Below are 27,629 nucleotides of genomic sequence, written 5' to 3'. Positions count from 1 at the left end.
TGTCTGGCTGTGTCGCCCAGGCTGGAGTACAGCAGTGCTGTCTTGGCTCACTGAAACCTCCACCTCCCAGGCTCAAGCCAGCCTCCCACCTCAGCCTCCTGAGTAGCTGTGATTACAGGTGCCCACAACCATGTCCAGCTAATTTTTGTATTTTTTGTGGAGACAGAGTTTTACCATGTTGCCCAGGCTGGTCTTGAACTCCTGAGCTCACAGTTGCCAAATTCAGTAACTTCTTTTTGTTTTGTATCTGCTTTGACTTCTCTGCAGCAGCTTCTGTGAAGCTCTAATCTCCCAAGTTCTCTGGCTCTTAGACACTGGTGTGTGCCATCTCTGACTTCTCTATTCTCTGTTTTACACACACATACACACACACACACACACACACACACACACTGAACTACAATGGAAAATTGTTACTCTGGCTCAGTGTCTCTGTATATATAACATTTGTGACCCAACCAGAAACATATGTAGCACTGAAAATACTGTATGCAATATAGTGTTCCATTCACTGTCATTCCCATCTCTATTAATTACAGCATGCATTGTCCAAGTGAACACACATTTCATTGTCAACTATGCAAAATGCTGTGGTAGGCTTATCGACCGACCTAACATTTTCACATCTCACATGTAAGCTGTGAGTTCTTTGAGGACAAGCTATTTTACTACTACTGCTTTTAAGGCTTGGTACAGTGTTTATTATATAGAAGATACTTAACACAATTTTTACAAAACAGAAGAAGGATAGAAACATCCCAGCATGGCAAGCATTACATCTTCACACTATCTTCCTTTTCTAGAAAGTAACAATAGATTTTAAAATATTTTCCATTAAAAAAAAAAAAAAACTCAGGATGAGCACCCATGTCACACCTACTGTGGTAGCTACAATAAAAAAGATAACAAAAATTGGTGTTGACAAGAATGTAGAAAAATTGTCGAATGGTACAGCCACTTTGGAAAACAGTCTGACATCTCCTTAAAGTATTAAACATAAAGTTATCATGTATGTAACCCAGCAGTTCCAGTCCTAGGTGTATACCCAGGAGAATTGAAAACATGTCCACACAAGAACTCTGAATGTTCATAGCAGCATCATTCGTCACAGTCAGAAAGTGGGGGGAAAAAAAACAACAACCCAGATCTCCATCAACTGATGCATAGATAAGTAAAATGTGGATATATCTATACAGTAGAATATTATTTGGAAATAAAAGAAGTAAAGTACTGTTACATGCTTCAACATGGGTGAACCTCGAAAACATTTTGCTAAGTGAAAGAACCCAGCATGAAAGACCAAATAATGTGTGACTCTATTTGTATGAAATGTCCTGAGTAAGCAAATCTGTAGAGATAGAAATAGATTCCTGGCTCTTTAGGCACTAGGGGACAGGGGATGGGGGTAAGGCATGACTACTAATGGATATAGGGTTTCTTTTGTCAAGATAAAAATGTTTAAAATTACATAGTGGTGATGGTTACACAACTCTATGAATATACTAGTACTATTGAATTATATACATTAAATGGGCCAGTTTTCTAGTATGTGAATTACATCTCAAAGATGTTAAAATGCAAAATAATACACACACACACACACACACACACACACACACACACACACTCCAAATGCAATGTGGTAATTTGAATGGGATCCTGGAACAGAAAGAGAACACTAGTGGGAAAACAAGTGAAATCCAAATAAAGTCTGGAGTTTACTTAATAGTAATGTACCAGTGTTGGTTTTTTAGTATTGACAACTGTGTCATGGTTATGTAAGATGTTAACATTGGAGAAACCGGTGAGGAAGGGAGTGGGGATAAATGGGAACTTTCTGTGCTGTCTTTGCAACCTAAAGTTTTCTACTTTTTGTGTATACTATTTTTTGTATCAGCCTGAAGTTGTTACAAAATACGTTTCTCAAGATAAATTTTTTTAAAAGAAAAGAAATATATAACCATTGAAGAAAATTTGGGAAACCACAGGAAAGTTAAAAGGAATATAAGTTGTCTCTTTGTGGTCATTCAGACATATCCACCCAATTGAAAATAGATTAGGAGATTGCACCACAGACGTGTAACGTGTCAAGAGATTTTTGGCTGCCACTGTGTGTAAAATTTTTAATACTATATAATATATACTATTAATTAATAGTATATATTTAATTAATTAATATTAATTAAACAATTACTAATTGTTAATGTGGTGGATCTGAAATTTTACCGTACTTGCAAGCTGGCAAGTTAACTTACATCCTGACACAGTTTCATGGGTGCTGGCTGAAGTCATGGGATTCTAGGGTCAGAGACAGATAAATGTATTACTCATTGCATAGCCAGCAGCATCAGCATCACCTTCTTGTTGGTTCTCCTTGCTTCCTAAGCCCTATGCAGGCAACACGAAAGGGTCCAGGTTGATGCTGTGTCATAGCTGAGAAATCTAAACCTGAAGAAATCTGAATTTTTATACAGTGGACAGTAAGCCTGTGTGACCTTTGCCCTTGACTGAGACATTATCTTTATTATACTGGACAGAAACAAACCTGCCCTTTGCTTCAGAAGGAAACAATATTTTTATCTTCTAAGGATGTTTGATATACAAACAGTCTTGAAAAGATAGTCTAGAATAAAAGGGCCATCAGGACTTTTGCTGACAGAACCTGCAGAAATGCAAGAGGAACATGGAGAATTGTTTCCCAACATGAATATGTTCTCATCACTGTTACTCAGAAATTAGTATATTTACTTAAAGATATTTAACTTTAATTTTGTTCTAGTAGTATGTGTTTATTGTATATAATTTTGTAAAATGTGAAACTCACTTTATGTAACAAGTGTACCTAAAATGACAGGAAAAGTATAGAGAGTCTTAGTTGCTTGCATAGTCAAAGCAAATAATGTTCACTTTACTCATTGGCTATGGAATGACATGTGGTATTGAGAAGGTAATGAAGAGTATTCTAAGAAATAGAATTTTTTTTTTTTTGAGGCGGAGTCTTGCTCTGTCGCCAGGCTGGAGTGCTGTGGCGCCATCTTGGCTCACTGCAACCTCTGACTCCCTGGTTCAAGCGGTTCTCCTGTCTCAGCTTCCCAAGTAGCTGGGACTACAGGCACGTGCCACCACGCCCAGATCATTTTTGTATTTTTTTAGTATAGACGGGGTTTCACTATGTTGGCCAGGATGGTCTCGAACTCCTGACCTTGTGATCCGCCTGCCTCGGCCTCCCAAAGTGCTGGGATTACAGGCCTGTGCCACCGCACCCGGCAGAAATAGAATTTTAATAGGGTTTTCTAAAATGTTGGCCAAAAAACTTGTTGAAGGTCAAGGTAGGAGACAGTAATATGGTAATTCGTAGTAGTTCATTTCCAGATGCTTTACTTATCACTAAAGAATCATCTGAGCTCTTTTATTTCTGTTAACTATCTAAACTTGTTGCTGTATTCATGCAGCCTCTTCTTATTACAAGAATAATAGGGGCGGTGGGGGAAGTAATTTTTTCCCTTCCAGCCTAAAAGTGTAGTTTTGTATTGCAGTACAGTGGTTCTGTTAGCAGAGAATCTTATTTCACAGTAAGTAAAATTTGGCTGATTTCAAATGAAATGCAGTTTCAAAATAAGAGAAAATTCTCTGAATGACTTTTTCTTTTCTTTTTTTTTTTTTTTTTTTTTTTTTTTTTTTTTTTGAGTCTCGCTCTGTTGCCCAGGCTGGAGTGCAGTGGCTCAATCTCGGCTCACTGCAAGCTGCGTCTCCCGGGTTCACGCCATTCTCCTGCCTCGGCCTCCCGAGTAGCTGGGACTACAGGCGCCCGCCACCACACCTGGCTAATTTTTTTTGTATTTTTAGTAGAGACGGGGTTTCACTGTGTTAGCCAGGATGGTCTCGATCTCCTGACCTCGTGATCCACCTGCTTCTGCCTCCCAAAGTGCTGGTATTACAGGCATGAGCCACTGTGCCCGGCTTTTTTTTTTTGTTTTTTTTAGAAGAAAATGTGTTTCAATTCTTTGAAAGATGTGGATAGGGTGTTGGTAAAGTTACAAAATTTGTGGTTACTTCCTTATTGTGTATACCTTAAAGTACATTTCAGAAAGGATATTTTTTAATAAGTGTAATCCCAGGGCACCTGCTGAAGATTCAGTTCCATTCAGGATTACTTTTACATTTTTGGCATCATTTTGTAACACACCAGGAACTGAAACCTTGATGGCCCCTGACTCCTGCTGTTTTTCCTCTCTGTAATAGTAAAATAGCTGAACAGAGCAAATGATAAAGTGTTTTGTTTCATGTGGTTCTAGTTTGCCTGGTTATTTGCAAGCAGTTTAATTCCTTTCATTCATTTTATTGTCAAACAGTTGTAATTTGACAAAATGTCCCCTGGCTTTCTGCCTTATGCCACTTAGCATATACAGCAAAACTGTTGATCTTTATCAGCAGAAGAGTTTAATCTTCTCACTAAAGTGATCAGAAATATATTTCAGAGGTTATTGAATAAAATCAAGGCTTCTGTCTTTGAGCATACAAATATTCACAACTACTTAGTAGTTTGTTTAGATATTTCCGCTCATATTATTTAGAATTACATCTGAGTATGTCAGTTTTAATGATTAAAGGGTTATAATGTTAAGGTGCGTGGGAATTGTGAAGACAAATTTATTTTATATTTTATACTTCTGTTTTTGAGAATGTATTTGTTTTCAGCTTTATTCTGGTATAAATTTCCATACAACAAAATTAACCAATATAAGTTTATAGTTTGGTGAGCTTTGACAAATATTTAAATTGTGTAATTACTACCGCATCATAATAGGAACATTTCTGTCAGCTCAGAAGTTGCGTTCTGTCTCCCTGTAGTCAGTCTTCTCCTTCAGTCTCTGCTGATCACTAATGTTTTCTTGCTACTGTAGGTTTGCCTTTTCTAAATACTGCATAGATAGAACCATACAATAGGTAGTCTTTTGAGTCTGGCTTTTTTTTTTTTTTTTTTTTTTAACTTAGCATAATACTCTTGAGATTCATCCATGTTGTTTGTATCAGCAGTTCATTTCTTCTTACTGTGAATCTATAACATTGTATGGATATATTACAATTTGCTTATCCATCTACCGTTTGATGGCAATCTGGGCTGTTTCTAGTTTGGAGCTCTCATGAATTAAAGTGCTTTAAAAATTCCAGTGCAAGTCTTTGTGTGACAGTAGGTTTTGATTCTTCTTCAGTAAATGAATGGGATGCTATGTTGTATGTAAGTATATGTTTGACATTATAAAAAACTGCTAAACTGCTTTCCCAAAATGGCTATACTATCTTGCATTCTTTCAGCAACAGTTCTGTGTTGTAGTTGCTCCACATCTTTACCAACATTTGGTATTATCAGTCTCAAATTTTGACTGTTGTAATGGATGTCTGTTGGTATGTCCTTGTGATTTTAATTTACATTTTCCTGTGGATTAATGATGCTGGATATCTTTTTTTTGCTTATCTGCCTTTCGTATATCTTTTTAAATAAAATGTTTATTCAAATCTTTTGCCCATTTAAAAAATTATGTTGCTTTGTTACTGCATTGTGAGAGTTTCTTTTATTTTTAAATAGTCCGGGTAGGAGTTCTTAGCAGATAATTGTTTTATAAATATTTTCCTTCAGTTTTTAGTTTGCCTTTTTGTTTTCCTAACAATGGCTTTTGAGGAGTAAAAGTTTTTAAGGTTGACATAGATTTATCTTTTTTCTCATGTTTTAAAAAATGTACTATTTAAGAAATCTTTGTGTAACCGAAGATCCCATAAAAGTGTTTCCCTCTGTCTTCTTTAGGAGTTTTATAGTCTTAGGTTGAACATTTAGATGTATAATGTATCCTGAGTTCATTTTTATAGGTGGTAAGGTTTGGTGTAAGATTTTAGATCTTGGAGAGTTTTATTTGTTTACGTATTAGTATCCAGTCGTTATAGCATCATTTGTTCATAAGACTATGTTCCTCATTAAAATATCTTGGCATCTTTGTCAAAAATCAGTGGGCCATACCTGTGAAGGTCTGTTTGTGGATTCTCTCTTCTCTGCCATTGATCTGTATGTCTGCCGTTTAATATCACACTGGTTTGGTTAGTGCAGCTTTTATAGTAAGTCTTGAAATCATGTAGTGATCAATTTGAGGACAATTAACAACTGTATTGAGTCTTCTGATCTCATGGTATCTCTGTATTTATTTAAGTCTGCATTAATTTTTCTCAACAGTGTTTTATAAAGGCTTCAGAGTATGAGTCTTACTTATATTTTCTTAAAATTATCCCTAATTATTTTATATTTATTGAGGCTTTTGTAAATGGTATTGCTTTTATTTTTAATTTCAATTTCTAATTGCTCATTGCTAGTATGTTGACTTTGTGTCTGGCAACCTTGCTTTTATTAATACATTATTTATTCCAGTATTTTTATAGATTCCTTAGGATTTTCTACATAGGCAGTCACGCCATTTGTGAATAAACCAAGTTTCACTTCTTCCTTTCCAATGGTATACGTTTTCTTTCTTTTTCTGCTTTACTGTACTGGCTAGGACCTCCAGAATATTGTTGAATAAAAGTGATGAAAATGGACATCTTTGGTTACTGATCTCAGAATGAAAGCCTTCAGTCTTTCACCAGTAAATATAATGTGAATCATAGGTTTTTTATAGATGCCTTTGTCAGGTTGAGTCGTTTCCTTTCTGTTCCTAGTGTTCTGAGAGTTTTTATCATGAATAGATGTTGAATTTTGCTGATTTTTTTTTTTCCTTTAAGACAGATTCTTGCTTTGTTACCCAGGCTGGTGTTCAGTGGCACAATCATGGCTCACTGCAACCTCTGCCTCCCGGGTTCAAGTGATTCTCGTGCCTCACGCTCCCTAGTAGCTGGGATTACAGAGCCCCACCACCACACCTGGCTAATTTTTGTAGTTTTAGTAGAGACGTGGTTTCACCATGTTGGCCAGGCTGATCTTGAACTCCTGCCCTGAAGTGATCTGCCTGCCTTGGCTTCCCGAAGTGCTGGGATTACAGGCATGAGCCACCACTCCCGGCCCCAAATTCTTTTCATCTAATGATGATCATTAGTTGGTGAGTTTTTTGGTCTGTTAATAAACTGATTTTTCAAGTGCTAAACCAACCTTAAATTCCTGGGATGAACCCATTTGCTCATGATATATATTGCAGATTCCATTAACCTAAAATTTTGTTAAGGTTTTTTGCATCTATATTCCTGAGGAATATTGAGCTATAGTTTTCTTGTATCTGTCTGGTTTTGATTTCAGAGTAATGCTAGGCTCATAAAATGAGCTGCATTGTAAATACTTTCCTTCTGTTTTCGGTAAGAGCTTGTGTAGAGTTGACATTTCTTTCTTAAATGTTTGGTAGCATTCACCACTGAAGTCATCTAGGCCTGAAGTTTTCCTTGTAATAAAGTTTTAAACTATGGACTCAATTGCTTTAATAGAATAAGGCTATTTAGATTATCTATGTTTTCTTGAGTGAATTTTGGTAGTTTGTATAGTATCATGTGGAATGCTACTATTTCATCCAACTTGATGAATTTATTGCAGTAATGTTCATAATATTTATTTTTTCAGTATATAGGATCTGTAATGGTGTCGCACTGTAATTCCTGATTCCTGTCATTTGTAGCTTTTCTTTTTTGATTGGCCTCGCCAGAGTTCTATTGATATTATTGACCCTTATAAGGAACCAGCTTTTGGTTTCATTGATTTTACTGTTCTTCTGTTTTCTATTTAATTGATTTCTGTTCTTTATTTTCTTTATCCTGCTTGCTTTGGGTTAATTTACTCCTCTTTTTCTAGTTTCATAAGGTAGAAGTTTAGATTACTGATTTGAAACCTTATGTTCTAATATAGGCATGTAATGTTATAAATATTGCTGTTAGCACTGCTTTAGTTATATCCACAAATTTTTATATGTGGTGTTTTAATTTTTATTCAATTCAGAGTATTTTCTTCTTTTTCTTAATATTTCTACTTTCATTGGGTTATTTAGAAGTTTTGTTTTTTTTTTAATCTCTGTCACCCAGGCTGGAGTGCAGTGGCGTGATCTTCACTCAACGCAAGCTGCGCCTCCCAGGTTCATGCCATTCTCCTGCCTCAGCCTCCTGAGTAGCTGCGACTGCAGGCACCTGCCACCATGCCCGGCTAATTTTTTTGTATTTTTTTTTTTTTTAGTAGAGATGGGATTTCACCGTGTTAGCCATTATGGTCTCCATCTCCTGACCTTGTGATCCGCCTGCCGCAGCCTCCCAAAGTGCTGGGATTACAGGCGTGAGCCGCCGCGCCCAGCCTATTTAGAAGTTTTTAAAAATTTTTTCAAATATTTGAGTTTTTCCCAAGTATCTTTTGTTTTGGATTTCTGATTTAATACTGTTGTGATCACAGAGCATACTTTTTATTATTTTAATTCTCTTATATTTAAGACTTGTTTTGTGCTACAGTATATGTTTGTTTTATTTGAGGTTTGTTTTATGTGATAGAATATGAACATTCCAAGTGCACTTGAGAAGAATGTTTCTTATGCTATTATTGGGTGGAGTGTTCTATATTGTGTTAGCTCAAATTGGTTGAGGTTTTTCAAGTTTTCTCTATCTTGCTGATTTTGTTTCTATTTATCAATTAACTAAGAGAGGAGTATTGAAATCTTCAATGGTAATTTTTAAAATTTAATCAAAGAGAATTATAATATTAAGATGGTTAGGAGGTGTAAAGGCGATATTTAAATTTTTTTTAATTTATGGAGGTGGGGGAAGTATTTGCTTTTTTAGAATAACACAGACTTGGCATTCCAGCACCAGTCCTGCTCTTTATTACTTCAGCAACCCCTTTGAGCCTGTTTTTTTTGAGATGGCATCTTGCTCTGTCACCCAGGCTGGAGTGCAGTGGCGCGATCTCGGCTCACTGCAACATCTGCCTCCCGGGTTTAAGCAATTCTCGTGCCTCAGCCTCCTGAGTAGCTGGGATTACAGGCATGCACCACCACCATGCCTAGGTAATTTTTGTATTTTAGTAGAGATGGGGTTTCGCCATGTTGGCCTGACTTGTCTTGAACTCCTGGCCTCAAGGAATCCTCCCACCTCAGCCTCCCAAAGTGTTGGGATTACAGGCATGAGCCACTCCAAATATGTATTTTAATATTTAGTCAATTTCATTTGTTAACTTTTTTAATTTTACCCCTGGCCTACACTATGGCCTTCATCTTTATGTATCTTTTCCTATTGCTTTTGTATGCCTAATTGTTATTGACAACCTCTTAAGATCCTTGAGTATAGATTGCTGTGGTTATATTGTGAAAAAAAATTTTTTTTCCCTTGACATAAGTTTGCTCACCCTGTATTAAAGAAAAAGATAGGAATATTGGTCAGTTGATATAATTCTGGCACCTATAAAATTATCTCCCATTACTTCAATGTCTGAAACTCAGTGTTTTCCTTTTCTTTCAGATAAACCGAGAAAACTGGTGTACAATAGAGCCATGCCCTGATGCAGCATCTCTTCTGGCTTCCAAGCAGAGCCCAGGTAAGCTGAGATTATCCATTCATTTTCTGGAGCTGCCGGCCCACTCTGGCAGATCGTTTTATTTGGAGATCTGCCCTTCCTTAGCATGCTGTACAATAAGTCAGAGGAAGGGATATATGTGATTTGGGTTTGTAGGCATTTTGTCTTACAGTTGAAGATGAGCACATGTAATTACCTGAATTTTATTTTGGTAGCAATGGACATCATAGGTGGCTTTATGATTTATTCATTTGTGAAGGCGTCTGTGCTGTGCATATACATATGACATAGGATTTTTAATCTGGTAAAAGTATAAATATACTGTTAACCAAACCTGAGGTTCTCAATTTTGAATGCACATTGGAGTTATCTGGCTGAATAAGCTTTAAAAATATACTGATGCCTGGGTCCTACCTCCAGATATTCTGATTTAATTGGGTGGGGTGTGGCCTAGATATCAAAATCTTTATAAGCTCCTTTGGTTACCCTACTGTGTACCCAAGGTTGAGAACCATTACACTTTGGACGCATGGTCAGGAATTAAGTCTTTCCTTAAGTACCTTTGAGTTATTCCTAACAACGCTTGAGGCTATGATGCTCTTAAGACCTTGCTTGTTAATGACACAGCACATGGCTTGTGGTTAGTTAGGATTCCCAACTTTTAAACCAGGTCCAGCTTCTAACTCTGTGTGACGTAAAGTATGTTCCCTAATGTCTTTGTGCTCTGTTGTCTCCCTCCCATCTGTAAAGTGTTAGTAGCCTGTCTCATTTTGAGGGTGTAGTACAGATAACATGATGAGTAATCCCTGTGCCTGTTCCTACGGCTGCTAAGTGAATACTAGTAATTTGCATTCTGAGTTTTTTAGTCTGTTTCACCAAACAAGCCTCTGTTTGCCTTCCCAATTTTTACTGCCCAGCTTTAAAAATTACCTAGTCTTCATTTGCAGGTCTTCTTAGAAATAGTTTACATGTAGATACCCTTCAGTAGTATTAAATTTAAAAACAAATGGTTTTGAATCCTCTAACTCCAGAGCAGTTTCCTACTGATTCTCAACTCTCTGACATTTACTACAAAGGAAATACTGAAAAGAAATATGAAAAGTGTTTTTCTCTATTTTTGTCTCATTTTTTGAGAGTAGTTAAGGATATTATGCTATAGTTGTGTTCAGGGTCCAAGTTTTACAAGATTGGCCCTGTTCACAGATTTAGCTGACACTTCCCCCACGTAGCCTCCTAGAACCTTCTACTTAAACGTCTACCACTTACTACTGTGTTTTGGTTCCTTAAACTGTTTGGGGCTTTTTCTAAAAGTGTAATTAAAACCACCCAAGAGTGAAACTTTCTGCCAAGTAAAGGTTAAATGAGGTTGCTCACAGTTCGAATATTCATAGGAAGGAACGATCTCCACACATCATAGTTTAATTTCTATATTTAGAGAAATAATTTTTGAACCCCTGGACATTTTCCCCAGGACACAATTTTGAATTCTGTAGACCTACTGTACACCCTAACCCCAAGCATAAGCAATTTAGTGTTTTTAGAGTAATTATTTTAAAATCTCGATTTAACAGGATTGCAGATCAGAATTATGCTGCTGAGCTTCAGACCTGAGATTTTGATTTTCAGCATAGTGTTTTTGTGAATCCCAGGTACTTTGTTTTGCAGGTTTCTGTATTTTACTTTATAAATACTTCCTCAAGGGAGCAATAGCATTAGAACAAATAAGATACTGTCTTTCGGCCGGGTGAGGTGGCTCATGCCTGTAATCTCAACACTTGGGGAGGCCGAGGCAGGCAGATCATGAGATCAGGAGTTCAAGACCAGCCTGGCCAATATGGTGAAACCCCCATCTCTACTAAAAATGCAAAAATTAGCCGGGTGTGATGGCACGCCTCTGCAATCCCAGCTACTCGGGAGGCTGAGGCAGAAGAATCACTTGAACCCGGGAGGTGGAGGTTGCAGTGAGCCAAGATCACGCCACTGCACTCCAGCCTGGGCGACAGAGCAAGACTCCATCTCAAATAAATAAATAAATAAATAAATAAATAAATAAATAAATAAGTAAGTAAGTAAGTAAGTAAAGTAAGTAAGTAAGTAAAGTAAGTAAGTAAGTAAGTCAGTCTTGTTCTGTCACCCAGGCTGGAATGCAGTGGCACAATCTCGGCTCATCGCAAGCTCCGCCTCCCAGGTTCACGCCATTCTCCTGCCTCAGCCTCCTGAGTAGCTGGGACTACAGGCGCCTGCCACCACACCCGACTAATTTTTTTTGTATTTTTAGTAGAGATGGGGTTTCACCGTATTAGCCAGGATGGTCTCAATCTCCTGACCTCGTGATCCATCCGCCTCGTCCTCCCAAAGTGCTTACAAAGGGATTACAGGCATGAGCCACCACGCCTGGCCAAGATACTGTCTTTTAAAATCACTTTGTATACTCTTCAATAATGGATAAATTACAAGATAGAATTGTGATTAGTGTGACATAACAGAGCCCACTGCATGTCAGCAGTGTGTTTTCCAGCCCTTCCCCAGCAACAGTTTGTTGGCGTATATGTCGTTTTAAACCCAAATGACTAGATAACACCTTTTAAAAAGTTTGTATTCTGTTAGCTTCTGAAAAGTAATAGCTCAGTACACAAAAATTATAGACAGATTTACATATGGCTCATAAAATGGGACTGGCCCTACCTATGTCCACCTTTAAGGTACTGTCATCTGGATACTTACTGAATCATACATTAAAAGTTAATGAAGCCTTAACTTCATTAGACACATATATCACACACCTGCTATGTGCTGGAAACCAGAGTTCTGGTTACTATGTGTATTAATTATTCCTGTCACTATGACTCCTTTAGGGAAGTACTAATCATCTCTTGTCACTGTTATGGAAATGGCAACTGAGAGGGGTGAAATTACTTCTTGCCTGGAATTTTTCTTCTATTAAGTAGTCAGACCTAGATTTAAGCCTGATTAGTCTAACTCGAAAACCAGAGCTCTTTACTCTTGTTTACACTTAGATATGCCGCTCCCCTTTATTCAGTAGGAAGGGGACATACAGGAAGAAAGAAAAGATTTTATTAATTTTGAAAACTTACCAATTCATGTGACACCGGGTGTGGATTAGCTCTGCCTTTAGGGATTCCCCCCACCTCCCCCCACCTCATGGCGTTAGGGGGTTATAATGGTTTACGGTCCCTCTCTCTCCATCTTAGCCCTTCTTTCTGTACTTTTCCCTCTTTCCCACCTCAACAGTCAGCTTTATCTCAGAGAGCAGACTCTCATCCCAAACTTGGTTTGTTATCCCTTGTGGTGCTGGCTTGAATTTATTTTCTGGGTGAGGTATTCCTACCAGGACTGACTCTGGATCTTCCTCATGAATTTTCCATTCGAATATCGTGAGCTAGTTTGTTTTCCAGTCTGGAATTTGGACGTGGTCTGTTAGAGGGCCAGCTGGACAGCGAGCAGCTCAGCGTAGTTGCTGTGACAGCCCTTTCTTTTCTTGGCCAGCCCCTCTATTTTTCCCTCAACCACGGAAAGGCATTTTTTTATTTTTTCGAGTGGGGAAAGGAGAAGGAATAGATCACACCCACCAACTCCTCCTAGGTTACTACATACTCTAGGAAATGTGAAAAAAAAAAAACACAAAAAACCTCCAGAATACCCATAGTTTCCAGTCTGTTAAAGGCAGGGCTGTTCCCATTGAACTAACACACTCCGAAATAGTTTGAACCAAGACTGAAACAGACTAAGGTGATTTTTTCTTTAACTGAAAGATTTTCAGATTCATCCATGAGCCCTGTCTCACTTCCTATGGCATTTTTTTTTTTTTTTGTAATTCTTTGTTGAAATTGTCTTCTAATATGTTCATTTTTGCCACAAGACAGTGAACTGCTTCCCCCCAACACTAAACATTTCTTTTTATTTGGATACTCCCCAGTATTTAGCCAGATGCTTAACTAGTAGAAAAAGTAATTTTATTGGCAAGTGATTTATGACCTATACCAATGCAATGCATCCTTGACCCTTGCTCTAAGCTACCAGAGCAAATAATTTAGTGATTGTCACTAATTAATTAACTGTTGATTAGAACAACTATTTCTTCCCACTTTCAACACACAGAGACAACATAATTATCATCCAAGCATAGAATCTAATAGTCAAAGGAGACACTGAAAGTTATCTAGTCCAACCCTGACTTCCCTCTCTGTGCAGATACCTTTTCTGTAATATCTTGACATAGTCATTCTCTGTTCCAAAACCCTTCTGGTAGAGTGATAGTCACTACTTTATGGGCCACCCAACCTATTGCCAAGAAGCCCCGTTTTAGTGAAGCTCTGTGGCTCACACTCACTGGTCTTTGTTCTGCCTCTGGAGCAGCACAGAGGGAATCTGTGGCAGCCTTCAGGCACATTTTCTTCAGGCTCCTCGGTAAGCTGAATGTATCTCAGATGTTTTGACTGTCATGACCCCATTACTACATACACATTTTTGTTTGTCAGTGTTCTACTTTAGATATTATTTAGGAACAAGTACAATCCTGATGTTGTGGTCTGGATGGCGCATAGTGACAGGACTGTCCCCGTTTTGGATGCCAGTGTACTATTTACTAATAGAGACTAAAACTATTAGTGTTTCTTTGGTTTTGTCATCACCTTATACTGTCAGTTCCTCTTGAATTTGCTTCCCCCAAAACCTCCAAGTGGAGTTCTCTTTAACTCCTAGATAGCCAGGTTTCCTGCCCTGTCCCTCATCACTTAGTATCACCTACAAATTTGAAAAAGCATGCCTACCTAGTTGTCCAAATAACACATTAACTTGCTTACAAAAACAGAGATGCATGACTTTTATCCTTTTTTTTGGAAATGAAGTTGCCCTGTGTCACCTAGGCTGGAGTGCAATGGTGTGATCTTGGCTCACTGCAGCCTCCGCCTCCCAGGTTCAAGCGATTCTTCTGCCTCAGCCTCCCAAGTAGCTGGGATTACAAGCACCTGCCACCATGCCTGGCTAATTTTTTGTATTTTTAGTAGAGACGGGGTTTCACCATGTTGGCCAGGCTGTTCTCGAACTCCTGGCCTCAGGTGATCTGCCTGGCTTAACCTCCCAAAGTGCTGGGATTACAGGCTTGAGCCACCATGCCCGGCCATGACTTTTATCTTTAAAACTTCTTAGGGCCAAGCCCAGTGGCTCACGCCTGTATCCTAGCACTTTGGGATGCTGAGGCAGGCGGATCACAAGGTTAGGAGATGGTGACCATCCTGGCTAACATGGTGAAACCTCATCTCTACTAAAAATACAAAAAAAAAAAATTAGCCAGGCATGGTGGCACGTGCCTGTATTCCCAGCTATTCAGGAGGCGGAAGCAGGAGAATCGCTTGAACCCAGGAGGTGGAAGTTGCAAAAACTTCTTGAAGGAAGCTCATATCCACTCAGTAATGGATTTGGGTTCTTGGTTTCACCATCCACAAATCTCTTTAACCGTATTGGTACCCAGTCACATGTCACTTTTGTTTACAAAGTTAATAGCCTGGGCAACATGCCAAAACCCCATCTTTACAAAAAATAAACTGGACTTGGTGGCATGTGCCTGCAGTCCCGGCTACTTGGGAGGCTAAGGTGTGAGGATTGCTTGAGCCCAGGAGGCGGAGGTTGAAGTGAGCTGAGATCGTGCCACTGCAGTACAGCCTGGGCAACAGAATGAGAACTTGTCTCAAAATAAACAACACAAAACAAAAAAGCAAAGTTAATAAGAGAGAATACCTTGCTTATTTCAAGCTACTAAGGTTTTAGGCTTCCTCGATGTACCAAGGTGGTATTTCTGTCACAGACCCCTCCCTCTGGCTTGCCAGGGCCCCTGTTCTAGTTATTGAACTGAAAACAGATTCTAAATGATATATTTTTCCACTTTGGCACATTACGCCCCCAATTTAAGAGCTATTTATGGTAAGAAAAGTTATATTTCTTTTATTATTCAGTAGAACCTATAAGTTTAAAACAAACCCCATCACATAGTTGCTAGTAAAAGACTTTGGATTTTGAAGACAAAAGAAAAAAAATTCCCTCACTACCACGAGGAAAACATTACCATTCAAGTATCTAAATAGAAGTAGAATATGCTTCTAAATCATCCTTTTATCTTTCTGTACCTAATATAAACGTGGCAGACGCATGATTGTCCTGTAGGAGCTATTTCAACCTAGAATTGGAGTAGCAGAGCTACTAATTTGACTGTGTCCTTTATAGCTTCTTAATATTGAAAAAAGAAATAAACAAGGAGGGAAGGAAAAGAGTGAGAGAGAGATTTAAAAGACTGGTTGCTGGGGTGAAAAGGAAGTGGTTCTTTTTGTTTTTTTGTTTTTTGGGTTTTTTTTTTTTCCAATATTGGTGAATAAATTCTCTTTTTCAGAATGTGAGGACTTCCTGGATGTTGGACTGGGCAGAGAGTGTACCTCAAAACAAGGTGTACTTAAAAGAGAATCTGGGAGTGATTTTGACCTCTTTCACTCACCCAGTGATGACATGGACAGCATCATCTTCACAAAGGTATTGTGTGGACCTTCCTTTCATTTTTGTCCCACGGCTTTCGTGTTCCTATTTGGGCTTCCCGAACTCTTTTCCAACCTTTTTCCCCTCTTGTGCTCTCCTGTTTCCCTAAATATGTTAACTCCTGCTAGTAAGTTGTGATCCAGCTAGCCCTGTAGGGCCTCACTCACTCTGAGAGGCATTCAAATGTTCTCTTGGAGAAGGAAGCGCGAGATTGATTACCAGGGTTTAGAAAAAGGCATTGGGCTGGGCATGGTGGCTCACGCTTGTAATCCCAACACTTTGGGAGGCTGAAGTTGGTGGACCCCTTGAGGTCAGGAGTTCGAGACCAGCCTGACCAACATGGTGAAACCCCACCTCTACTAAAAATATAAAAATTAGCTGGGCGTGCTCACTTGAACCCAGGAGGCGGAGGTTGCAGTGAGTCAAGTTCCCGCCACTGAACTCCAGCCTGGGCGGCAGAGCGAGACTCTGTCTCCAAAAACAAAAAAAAAGGAAAGAAAAAAGCATTGGCCAAAGTTATTTAATGTGAAATTGTGGCTATTTAAATGCAGATTTTGAAGCTCACTTGGGAGTCAAAAGAAATGGAAGTTCCTTTAGAACTAACTAAGTCAGATGACAGTGAACAGTTCTCAGTGGGCAGCAAGGACTGCAGCTCAGACTATATGATGTCATATTTATAAACCAGCTGTAGAGTCATTTCTGGTTAATGTGTTTAGGCCTGAAGCTTCCTGCTGAGTGTGGTCATATCACTCATCCTCATCTAGCCTGCTTAATTGGAACTTTCTAGATGTCTTTGATGGAGCCCTTCCACATGAATCAGCTCACATTTGCATATAATTGGAGGCTGTCTAAGGGAGGTGGGGAATGGGGGCAGTTTGCTTTCTTTTGCTTATGTTTGTTTCTAGTTGCAGCAAGTTCTGTTTTGTTCCCCTGAGAAGAATAGAGGGCTTTCCCACAGCAGAGATGGCAAATGCTACTCAATTATATGCCACAAGTGGTTTTCTTAATGGTAAGGAGGTGAAGAGGCAGAAACACTGTTGCATCTACCAAGATGGTTCCTTCTAGTTTTATAATGAGCTCGGAGAAGTGGTGAGAGCGGTTGTGTTAGTGGGTGATTAGGTTGTCCAAGATGGTGAATGATGCTGTGTAGAAGTTACAAGAATAGGCTGGGTGTGGTGGCTTATGCATGTAATCGCAGCACTTTGGGAGGCCAAGGTGGGTGGATCACTTGAGGTCAGGAGTTCGAGACCAGCTTGGAAGTGGTGAAAACCCGTCTCTACTAAAAATAGAAAAAAATTAGCTGGGCATGGTGGCGCGTGCCTGTAATCTCAGCTACTCGGGAGGCTGAGGCTCAAACCCAGGAGGTCGAGGCTGAAGTGAGCTGAGATCACAACACTGCACTCCAGCCTGGGCAACAGGAGTGAAACTCCGTCTCAAAAGTAAAAATAAAAAAAAAAAAAAGAGAAGTTACAAGAATAGAGACCTAAAGATTTGGGAATCAGGAGCGTATCAGTGCCTCTGTGAATGTACCCTGTGTGCCTTCCTTTCATTTTTGGCCTTCCCTGACTTTTTTTCTTGAGCTCATTGTCCTCCCAAGGTCTTTGGAAAGACTTATTTAATATGATGCAACCTTAAGGATTTCTGTCATTGTCACTCATAGTGACTTGACAAAAAATTCTATGAAGTAAAAACTCCACATTTAGAAGATTTGCCTTTCTCTTTACTTAGGAAAAGAGAAATCAATAGTTTTATGTTATTTTATTTATTTATTTTATAATATCAGAATTTAGGTAATTTCCACTGTGACTCCGAGGTTTTAATTGTAAGGAATTCTATTCCCCGCAAGGGGAATACCATTCTGAAAATAGGTGTCGCTAAAAACATACTGAGATAAACAGATTAGATAGTATCTCCAAGTTCCAGCTTTAAAATGGGATCGTTGATAATCATTGAAACTAGGTCATGGATATACAGAGATTTGTTAAACATTTATATATGTTTGAAAATTTTAATGTAAAAAGTTTTTTAAAAATTGAAGTGTCTTCATTAAGAAATGCTTGTTTGCAACTTCCTAGGTGCATGACAGCTTGTGCCTGGATGTTACCATCTCTGCAGACTCAGAGTTACTTCTGGTCACTTAATTGAATGGTTTTCCTAGCTAAGGAGAATTAGAATTTTCTATATTTTGCCTTCTTATTTTCCCAGAACCATTTACAAAATTGCTCATATAAATGACCTGTGCTAGATTTGGAAGATTTTTTTTTTCAAGAATACTAGACAGATACAATTTTTAAAAGTTGAAGGAGGCCAGGCATGGTGGATCTTAGCATTTTGGGAGGCTAAGGCAGGAGGATCACTTGAGTCAAGGAGTTTGAGATCAGCCTGAGCCAATATAATGGGACCTTGTCTCTACAAAAAATACAAAAATTAGCCGGACATGGTGGTGCACACCTGTGGTCCCAGCTATTCAGGAGGCTGAGGTGGGAGGATCACTTAAGTCTAGGAGGTTAAGGCTACAGTGAGCCGTGATGGCACCACTGCACTCCAGCTTGGGCGACAGAGCGAGACCTTGTCTCAAAAATAAGTAAGTAAATAAATAACACCTACATTTTATACTAGACTACTTAGGGAAAAGCAGAAATGGTAGCTTCACTTTCACCTCTTCATGCATGCTTGAGAATGTCTAAATGGCCTGAGAAGAGATGGGGAGGATTTTTCTCTTAGTGTTTTTGCTCTACCGAAGTAGCCTGTGACCAGGAGAGGCTTTGCAATAAATGTTTGCTCTAGCATTAATAAAACCAAGGGCTGACTTACAAAAAGGAGAGAGACTAATATTGACAGGATACTTACTGTACAGTAGGTACTGAACTAAATTTTTGAAATATTTGATCTCCGTTTGTCTGCCCAGCAATCCTGACGAGTAGGTGGTTTTATGCTCTTGAGGAAACAGAGGCACTGATGGGTAAAGAAATGCATCCAAAATTACTTAGTGGGTGAGCAGCCAACTTGAGGTTTGCATCTAGGCCTGACTTTAAAATCTGTTCATTTTTTATTTTACTCTCAACCTCCCCAAACCTACTCTAATAGCCAGTGATTAAATAAAAGTGTGGCACTGGCAGATAGGCCATCAGCTGCTTCCTTAAAAGTCTTCCTCAGTGGTCACCCACAGAGTGTGCTATGCAAAATATCAAAATGTCTTGCAGTTTGTTCCCAGGTTCTAACCCTCTTCTCCATCTCTAAAAAATAATCTTTAGGCAAGACATTGCAACATCTTTTTCTGTGAACCATGAGTGGTACATGAGGTCACTTCCTGCAGCCATTTGTGTCTCTGGCCTCATAGAGGTCTTTAACAGCCCGTAATGTTTGTCGTGACCTTTTCACCTTAACTCTGTCTTTCCTTTCAGTATGCCTCCTGGTAAATGACTCTTTAGTGAGTGTTATGAGCTTCACGTTTATTCTCATGAATATGTGTGGGTTCCTAAGGTCTTTAATCAGTAGCATAAAATTTAGATTTATTTTTAAAGTGAAAAGAAATCCTAGGATTCTTTTTGGCACTAGCTAATAGAGAAAGTATGATTATAAAATATACATGATCTAGGCCACTCTGCTTTCCAAAAGGATAATTAAAGTCTACAGGAAATATTAGTAGTTGCTGCCTGTCTTCCCAAAGAGAGGTAAATCAAGGCCCTTATGTGTATTTTTTTTCTCCAGGTTAGCAGATGTATCTACAATTGATTTAAAAAAATCAAAATGACTTATGTAAGATACAAAACCTAAAGGGAACATCCTTCTTTCATGTGTTGTAATTTTTCTCAGGTCTTTGATCCCCAAGCCAAAAAATTACTTAAAATAATAAACCTTTTCGAGATAAAAGTAAATGTAAGCCAGGTACGCTGGTTCACACTTGTAATCCCAACACTTTGGGAGGCTGAAGTGGGAGGACTGCTTGAGTCCAGGAGATTGACACCAGCCTGGGCAACATCGTGAGAACCTGTCTCTACTAAAAAATTTAAAAATTAGCCAGGCATGGTGGTACACGTCTGTAGTCCCAGCTACTTGGGAGGCAGAGGCGAGAGGATCACTTGAGCCTTGAAGTTCAAGGCTGCAATGAGCTGTGATTGTGCAACTGCGCTCCAACCTGGGCAACAGAGGGAGACGCTGTCTTAAAAATAAATAAAAATAAATGTATTTACAGAATCCTAATTAAGAAAACGACAGTTGCTGCTGGACGTGGTGGCTCATGCCTATAATCCCAGCACTTTGAGAGGCCGAGGCAGGCGGATCACTGGAGGTCAGGAGTTCGAGACCAGCCTGGCCAACATGGTGAAACCCCATCTCTACTAAAAATACAGAAATTAGCTGGACATGGTGGCAGGCGCCTGTAATCCCAGCTACTCAGGAGGCTGAGGCAGGAGAATCATTTGAACCTGGGAGGTGGAGGTTGCAGTGAGCCGAGATCGTGCCACTGTACTCCAGCCTGGGCAACAGAGTGAAACTCGTCTCAAAAAAAAAAAACAAAAAACACCAAACTACAATTGCCTATGCACAAGTGCTGAAATTATTAAAAATTTAAAACTGTGAACCAGTGGTAATGCTTGTAATCAGGTACTTTTCTTAAAATATTGAACATAAATGGATTAAATGGTTGGCATGTGTTAGGTGTTTAAAATGTGAGCCATAATTTTCCAAGGCACATAGTAGAGTGCCTTGTGTATTATTACAAATAATAATAATAAATATTTGGGAATAAATGGAGATTACAGGATCAGTATTTTGGCAGTATTAAGCATGATTTCTTCAAGTATAGTAATAAGATATAAAGTATGCAGCAGTTTTGTAATTTTATGTTTATAATGTTTATACCTCTGTATACACTTATGTATCCATAGCTGTATGATGTAACTCTGGCTAAGAAAGCCAATCAGGCATTTTTCCCAACCTTTTATTAAGAATATATTGAGGCAAGCCGGGCGCGGTGGCTCAAGCCTGTAATCCCAGCACTTTGGGAGGCTGAGGCGGGCGGATCACGAGGTCAGGAGATCGAGACCATCCTGGCTAACACGGTGAAACCCCGTCTCTACTAAAAACACAAAAAATTAGCCGGGCGTGTTGGCGGGCGCCTGTTTTCCCAGCTACTCGGGAGGCTGAGGCAGGAGAATGGCATGAACCCAGGAGGTGGAGGTTGCGGTGAGCCGAGATCGCGCCACTGCACTCCAGCCTGGGGGACAGAGAAAGACTCCGTCTCAAAAAAAAAAAAAAGAATATATTGAGGCATATAGAAAATTTGGAGAATTGTACAGTGAACACCCATATACCCACTACGTAGATCCTACAATTAACTTTTAATTGTATTTGCTCTATTTTGTAACTATATATCTGTCCATCCTTCTGTCCACCCAGTTTGCCTAAATTCTTTGAGGTAAGTTACAAATATCAATATACTTCACCTCTGAACACTTAAAATTCAGTATTTGTTTATAGGCTGGTTGGGTTTTTCGGTGAAATTTACATACAGTGAAATGTACAATCTTGAGGGTACCAGTCAGTGACTTTAAAAAAAAAAATTTAATGACTGCTTCACGAATGTGTGCATCATCCTTGCACAGAGGCCATGCTAATCTTCTGTGCATTGTTCCAGTTTAGTGTATGTGCTACTGAAGTGAGCACCCATCAGTGACTTTTGATAGAAGCCTTCATTCACCTTCGTACACAGCCTGCAGCAGGGTACAGACTATAAGCATCGCTTTGGAGTTGCTTCATGTCTCTTCTCAGTCAGTCTCCATTCACACCCTCTCAGTGCAGCAGCTGTCTTAATTGTTTTCCCACCACAGATTAGTTTTCTCTGTTTCAGAACTTCGTATAAATGGAATCTAAATAATATCATTTCTCTTGAGAAATACTTAGGATTCAAATTGTTAGATTATATGGTACGTATAGGTTTAGTTTGCTAAGAAACAGATCTTTTCCCAAGTGGTTGTACCATTTTACATTTTCATCAGTGATGTTTTGTTTTCCTTTTTCAAGTAATAACCACCAATTCATAGTAAGAGCTGCATACTGCAGTAAAAATACTGAGTATAATAATATTATTCTGTGTGAACTTTATTCTTACCAGATGCGCAAGACTGTAGAAATCATGTAGTTTCAGTGAGATCAGAGTTAAAAGCACATATTGGGAAGAAAGGCTTTGTGTTGAAAATATATTCTAGACAGATCTCTTTGTTTTTAAAATGTGTATAAACAGGCCACCAAAGATTTTCCCACCTTATTTTAATGACTCTCAAAAGGGTAGATGGTTGTTTTATAAACTTCAGATTAGTTAAGTGCCAGAGATAGCAGGCCTTTTTTTCAAGGCAAAATCCTTCCAAGATTGGATGCCAGAGTGAAGAAGCACCTGTATAACTGTCTGTGAGTTATTTCCAAACTAAGAAGAGCTAACTTGTAAGAAGGCTATATGGTAAATTAATAAATGGAAACTTTAACTCAAAATTTTTGTTTGCCTCGAAGCCTTTTTTGTGTGTTTTAGAACAGGCTTGTTATACATTTTGCTTTATTGGCGTTCATTCTGTTTGTGCCTTGGTATTATTTTGAGAATTAGACATTTAGGCAGTTAAGCATGAGTATATTAGCTTCCTAGGGCTGCTGGAACAAACTACTGGAAGCTGGGTGGCTGAAAACAACAGGAACTTACTTGGTCCCAGTTCTGAAGGCTGGAGATCCTAATCACCATGTCAGTGGGGCTGCTTTCCTTCTGTGGGCTCTGAGAGAAAATGGTCTCTCTCCTAGTCTCTGGTGCTTGTTCACAGTCCTTGGTGTTCCTTGGGTTGTATACACTGCACTCCAATCTCTCTGTCTTCACGTGGTATTCTCTCCTGTGTGTCTTTTTGTGTCTCTTCTCCTCTTGCAGGGACACCATTCATGTTGGATCTGGGGACATTTTGGACCCACCCTCCTCCAGTATAACCTCATCAATTACATCTGCAAAGACCCTCTTTCCAAATAAGGTCACATTCTGAGGAGGACATGTATCTGAGGAGGACACTGTTCAACCCAGTACAGTGAGAAAGCCGAGACATTCATGAGACCATTTACATTGTTCTTGTCCATGGAGAGTTGCTCCGTGAATAGGACCCCTTAAGGAAACCCCCGAGTCCCTCACTCAACAAGCATAGTCAGTTATTTAATTTTAAAATAATACCCACCGTAATTTAGAATTTACTTGGTTAACCATAGTTTTATTTTACAGAGTGACCCAGTGAAGGGACTTTTCTGATACTGACTTTGATATCTTGTTCTTACAGGGTTTTAAAAAGATGATTGAGATACCAGAATAGGGCAATTTGAGTTGAAATCAGCCTGGGTTCAAATCTTGATTCTGCTAATAATGCCTGAGTCCACTGGAAAATCTAGGCCTCAGTTTGACCTGGCCAGTGATCCCCATGCATCTTCTCTCTCATTCCCATTTCATACATTACTTAAAAAACAATCTAGGAAACTGGACTCCACAGAACTGGAAAAAGAAAGCCTTATTAGCTTGTGAGATCAAGCCCAAAAGGTAGAAAGGGTGCTTTTAGAAGGTAGTGTGCTTTTGAACTATTACATCAAACCTTTAAAACGGGTCTCCTTATAGTATAGAGCTTGTTTTCTATTCTAAAGCCGAAAGATTTTCATAATTTTTTTCTCTTTCTTGAAGAACGATAAATTTTTTTTTACCCTTAATTAAAACATTGAGTAGACTAATTAGGAAAATATTGTGAAAAAGGGAAAAAGAATTACAGAATGCCCTTCCCTGTTGCCTGCCCCCATCCCATAAGAGTGCAAAATAGCTATTAAGACAGTGTCCACATCTTGAGTATGATCAAGCATCTCTTAGACACCTCTTTTGGCCTTTTGGGTACCGTGAAGCTCATCTTTCCCTCACCCATCAAATTCTGTGTTCTAGTATCTCCCTCCCTCGCTCTCTCTCAGGTTCAAGACATTTTCCTGCCTCAGCCTCCCCAGTAGCTGGGATTACAGGCGTGAGCCACCGCGCCCAGCCACTGGTATGTTTCAACAAGTAGAAAATGTCAGGCTACTAGAACAAAGTTACACAGAACCTGTTAGGCGCTAGAAGTTAGCCAGGAAAGAGCATCATCACTTTATCAAAGACCTCATTGCCAGGACTGATTATTTAATGTGTGATTTGGCCTCATAACACTCAGCCAGTTCTCAGTGAAATGAGAAAAATGTATAGCTTTCTTCCATTTAGATATTTGTAACAGGTACTTATGCATTTGTGGCAAACTTTAGGTGGGGTCATAAGCTATTCCACGTTTTTCAGAAGGCCACTAAAAACAACCACAGACTTCCTTTTGGAATATTAATTTCAGCACATTATTATTGTAGCCAAGCAGACTGCTTTGTTTTCAGTTAAAGCTTATAAAAAATAATTAAACCTAACACATTATGAATTTAGTTTTCATATACAAAAAACCCAGAGACAAATGGATTCCCTTCATTGCAGTTGGTGGTATTGACTGAAAGTACTAACATAAATTTGACATTTTTCCTCTTAAAGAAAGAAAAAAATGGGCTGGTTATGGTGGCTCAAACCTGTAATCCCAGCACTTTGGGAAGCCAAGGCAGGAGGATTGCTGGATCCCAGGAGTTGAAGACCATCCTGGGCAACATGGTGAAACCCTGTGTCTAAAAGAAATACACACAAAAAATTAGCTCAACATGCTGGCACATGCTTGTAGTTCCAGCCATTCAGGAGGCTGAGGTAGGAGGATCACTTGAGCCCAGGAGGTCAAGGCTGCAGTGAGCCGTAATTTCACCACTGCACTCCAGCCTGGGTGACAGAGTGAGACCCTGTCTCAAATTGGAAAAAAAAGAAAGAAAAAATGATGTACTTCTAGTCTAGTACCTCTAGTAAGAGGATAAAAAGAGGATAGACCTAGGCCAGGCACAGTGGCTCACGCCTGCAATCCCAGCATTTTGGGAGGCTGAGGTGGGTGGATCACTTGAAGTCAGGAGTTAGAGACCAGCCTGGCCAACATGGTGAAACCCTGTCTGTACAAAAAATACAAAAATTAGCCAGGCGTGGTGGTGCATGCCTGTAATCCCAGCTACTTGGGAGGCTGAGGCAGGAAAATCTCTTGAACCCGGGAGGCGGAGGTTGTGGTGAGCTAAGATGGAGCCACTGTACTCCAGCCTGGGCGACAGAGTGAGACTCTGTCTCAAAAACAAACAAACAAAAAAAAGAGGATAGATCTAGACTGTTTCTCTTCTAGAGTCCAGGGGGGATTTGAATCCAACTGTGATTATCCTATTAAAAAAACAAGTCTCTGAAGCCAATTATGATCTTGCCTGCCTGGAATCCACTGAGAAGCCATTGGCTTGATCTAGAATAACTGAGGCTATCTGATTGGCCCTGCTGGCTTCAACCATACGTGCTTTCTCTCCATTACAGCCAGAGGAAGAGCAGTTGGCCTGTGATATCACCGGATCCAGTTCATCCACCGATGACACGGCTTCACTGGACCGACATTCTTCTCATGGCAGTGATGTGTCTCTCTCCCAGATTTTAAAGCCAAACAGGTCAAGAGATAGGCAAAGCCTTGATGGATTCTACAGCCATGGGATGGGAGCTGAGGGTCGAGAAAGTGAGAGTGAGCCTGCTGACCCAGGTGACGTGGAGGAGGAGGAGATGGACAGTATCACTGAAGTGCCTGCAAACTGCTCTGTCCTAAGGAGCTCCATGCGCTCTCTTTCCCCCTTCCGGAGGCACAGCTGGGGGCCTGGGAAAAATGCAGCCAGCGATGCAGAAATGAACCACCGGAGGTGAGATGGGAGGTGGTTTGTGTAGTGTCTCAGTGTCTGCTTGCTTTTGAAAAGCTTCTGATTTGTATTATTGTTGGTAAAAGAATTTAGGAGACCCCATAGTACAGAAGAAAGAATATAGGCTTTGGAATCAGGAAAATCTGTGTTCAGACCCCAGCTCCATAATTTACTATGTAGATGACCTTGGGCAAGTCACCTGACCCCTCTAAGCTTTAATTTTCTCATCTGTAAAATACCTTCATTATTATTTTTAATAATACAATGAAATGTGATTGTCATATGAGTGTTTAGTAAATGGGAACGTTTATTCTTACCACATTAATGAAACTTATGAATGAGAAAATATTGGAGGCAGTAGTTTCATGTCAACTTTGAATTAAGAAACAAACATGAAGTCTTACAGTCTTAACACATCAGAGTTTTTCAGAGTGTTTCCTGAGAATTAAAACCTTCTGTTTCTAATACAGAAAGTTTTGATAAAGTCTAAATTACCATTGTTTAACCCTTAAGAGGATATAAGACTCATTACATTCATTACATACCATTAAATTGTTGGGATTTTCATAGGTGGGAACTTGTATTAAGTATCACCCAGTATCAGTCCTTCAGTTTGGAAGCAGGCTATATGAAGATATGTCGAATTTGACTTTTTTTTTTTTCTCTGAGATGGAGTCTCGCTCTGTTGCCCAGGCTGGAGTACAGTGGCGCAATCTCGGCTCCCTGCAAGCTCCGCCTCCTGGGTTCACACCATTTTCCTGCCTCAGCCTCCCGAGTAGCTGGGACTACAGGCACCCGCCACCATGCCTGGCTAATTTTTTTTGTATTTTTAGTAGAGACGGGGTTTCACCATGTTAGTCAGGATGGTCTCGATCTCCTGACCTCGTGATCCACCCGCCTTGGCCTCCCAAAGTACTGGGATCACAGGCATGAGCCACCGCGCCTGGCCTGAATTTGACTTCTGACTGCTGGCTGGCTAGACAAATGTAAGCAGATGGTTTTAGCTTTAAAGAATGAGTATGGTAGTGCCTACTATATTTACAAGAGTGTGCTTATTCCAAAGCTACTTTGCTAATAAGTAAAACCGATAAAGGATGAGACTGACAGTTGTTTTAAAACAATTGATATAATCTCATGAGCCCAGGAGTTTGAGACCAGCCTAGGCAACATAGGAGATCCCATGTCTGCAAAAAAGAAAACAGCTGCGTATGGTAGTACATGCCTGTGGTCCCAGCTACTCGAGAGGATGAGATGGGAGGATCGCTTCAGCCCAGAAGTTCGAGGCTGCAGTGAGCCATGATCATACCACTGCACTCCAGTCTGGGCAACAGTGAGACCCTGTCTCAAAATAATAATAATAATAATAGTAATAATAATAATTGTTATAAACAGCTCAGCTGTAGCAATTATTTGCTCAAATTTCTCAACTTCCTGATAATATTATGGCTGTCTAATCACCTTCATTCCCTTATTTATTCAGCCAACATATATTGAACACTCACTATGTGCCAGACACTGCTCTAGGTTCTGGAGATAGGTAAACAAGACAAAGTCCCTGCCTTCATGGAGCTCACAGTAACACCTTCTTACACTTTCCTAATTTGCTAATCTTTTCAGACTCTCTTTATAACACATATCTGATATAATTTTTCAGTCCTCTCCATGAGTCAGGTGGTATTATCCCCATGTTTGCAGATGAGAAGACTGGTGCAGGTAGTTTGCATCATTTATCCAAAGTCTCTGATCTCTTAGT

General features: G+C 39.5%; 1 protein-coding gene and 1 non-coding gene across 9 annotated transcripts in view; one reads left to right on the top strand and one right to left on the bottom strand.

Moving 5' to 3' along the window:
- AKAP13 (A-kinase anchoring protein 13) overlaps positions 1 to 27,629 on the top strand; it is a 347,162-nt gene that overhangs the window by 238,396 nt on the left and 81,137 nt on the right. For all 8 annotated transcript variants that reach the window (XM_032175851.2, XM_032175850.2, XM_032175859.2 and 5 more), the window contains 3 exons: positions 9,460 to 9,535; positions 15,918 to 16,054; positions 25,509 to 25,879. In XM_032175851.2, coding sequence (XP_032031742.1) covers positions 9,460 to 9,535; positions 15,918 to 16,054; positions 25,509 to 25,879 — 584 coding nt within the window. The remainder of the gene's footprint in view (positions 1 to 9,459; positions 9,536 to 15,917; positions 16,055 to 25,508; positions 25,880 to 27,629) is intronic.
- On the bottom strand, positions 21,617 to 21,724 carry LOC116482657 (U6 spliceosomal RNA). Its single transcript, XR_004251938.1, has one exon. It is a non-coding gene; the product is annotated as a U6 spliceosomal RNA (small nuclear RNA).

The sequence above is a fragment of the Hylobates moloch genome, unplaced genomic scaffold (genome assembly GCF_009828535.3).
Source record: "Hylobates moloch isolate HMO894 unplaced genomic scaffold, HMol_V3 SCAFFOLD_14, whole genome shotgun sequence".
Taxonomy (NCBI): Eukaryota; Metazoa; Chordata; class Mammalia; order Primates; family Hylobatidae; genus Hylobates; species Hylobates moloch.
The sequence above is the reverse complement of the archived record's forward strand: the minus strand, read 5'-3'. Positions and strand labels throughout refer to the sequence as shown.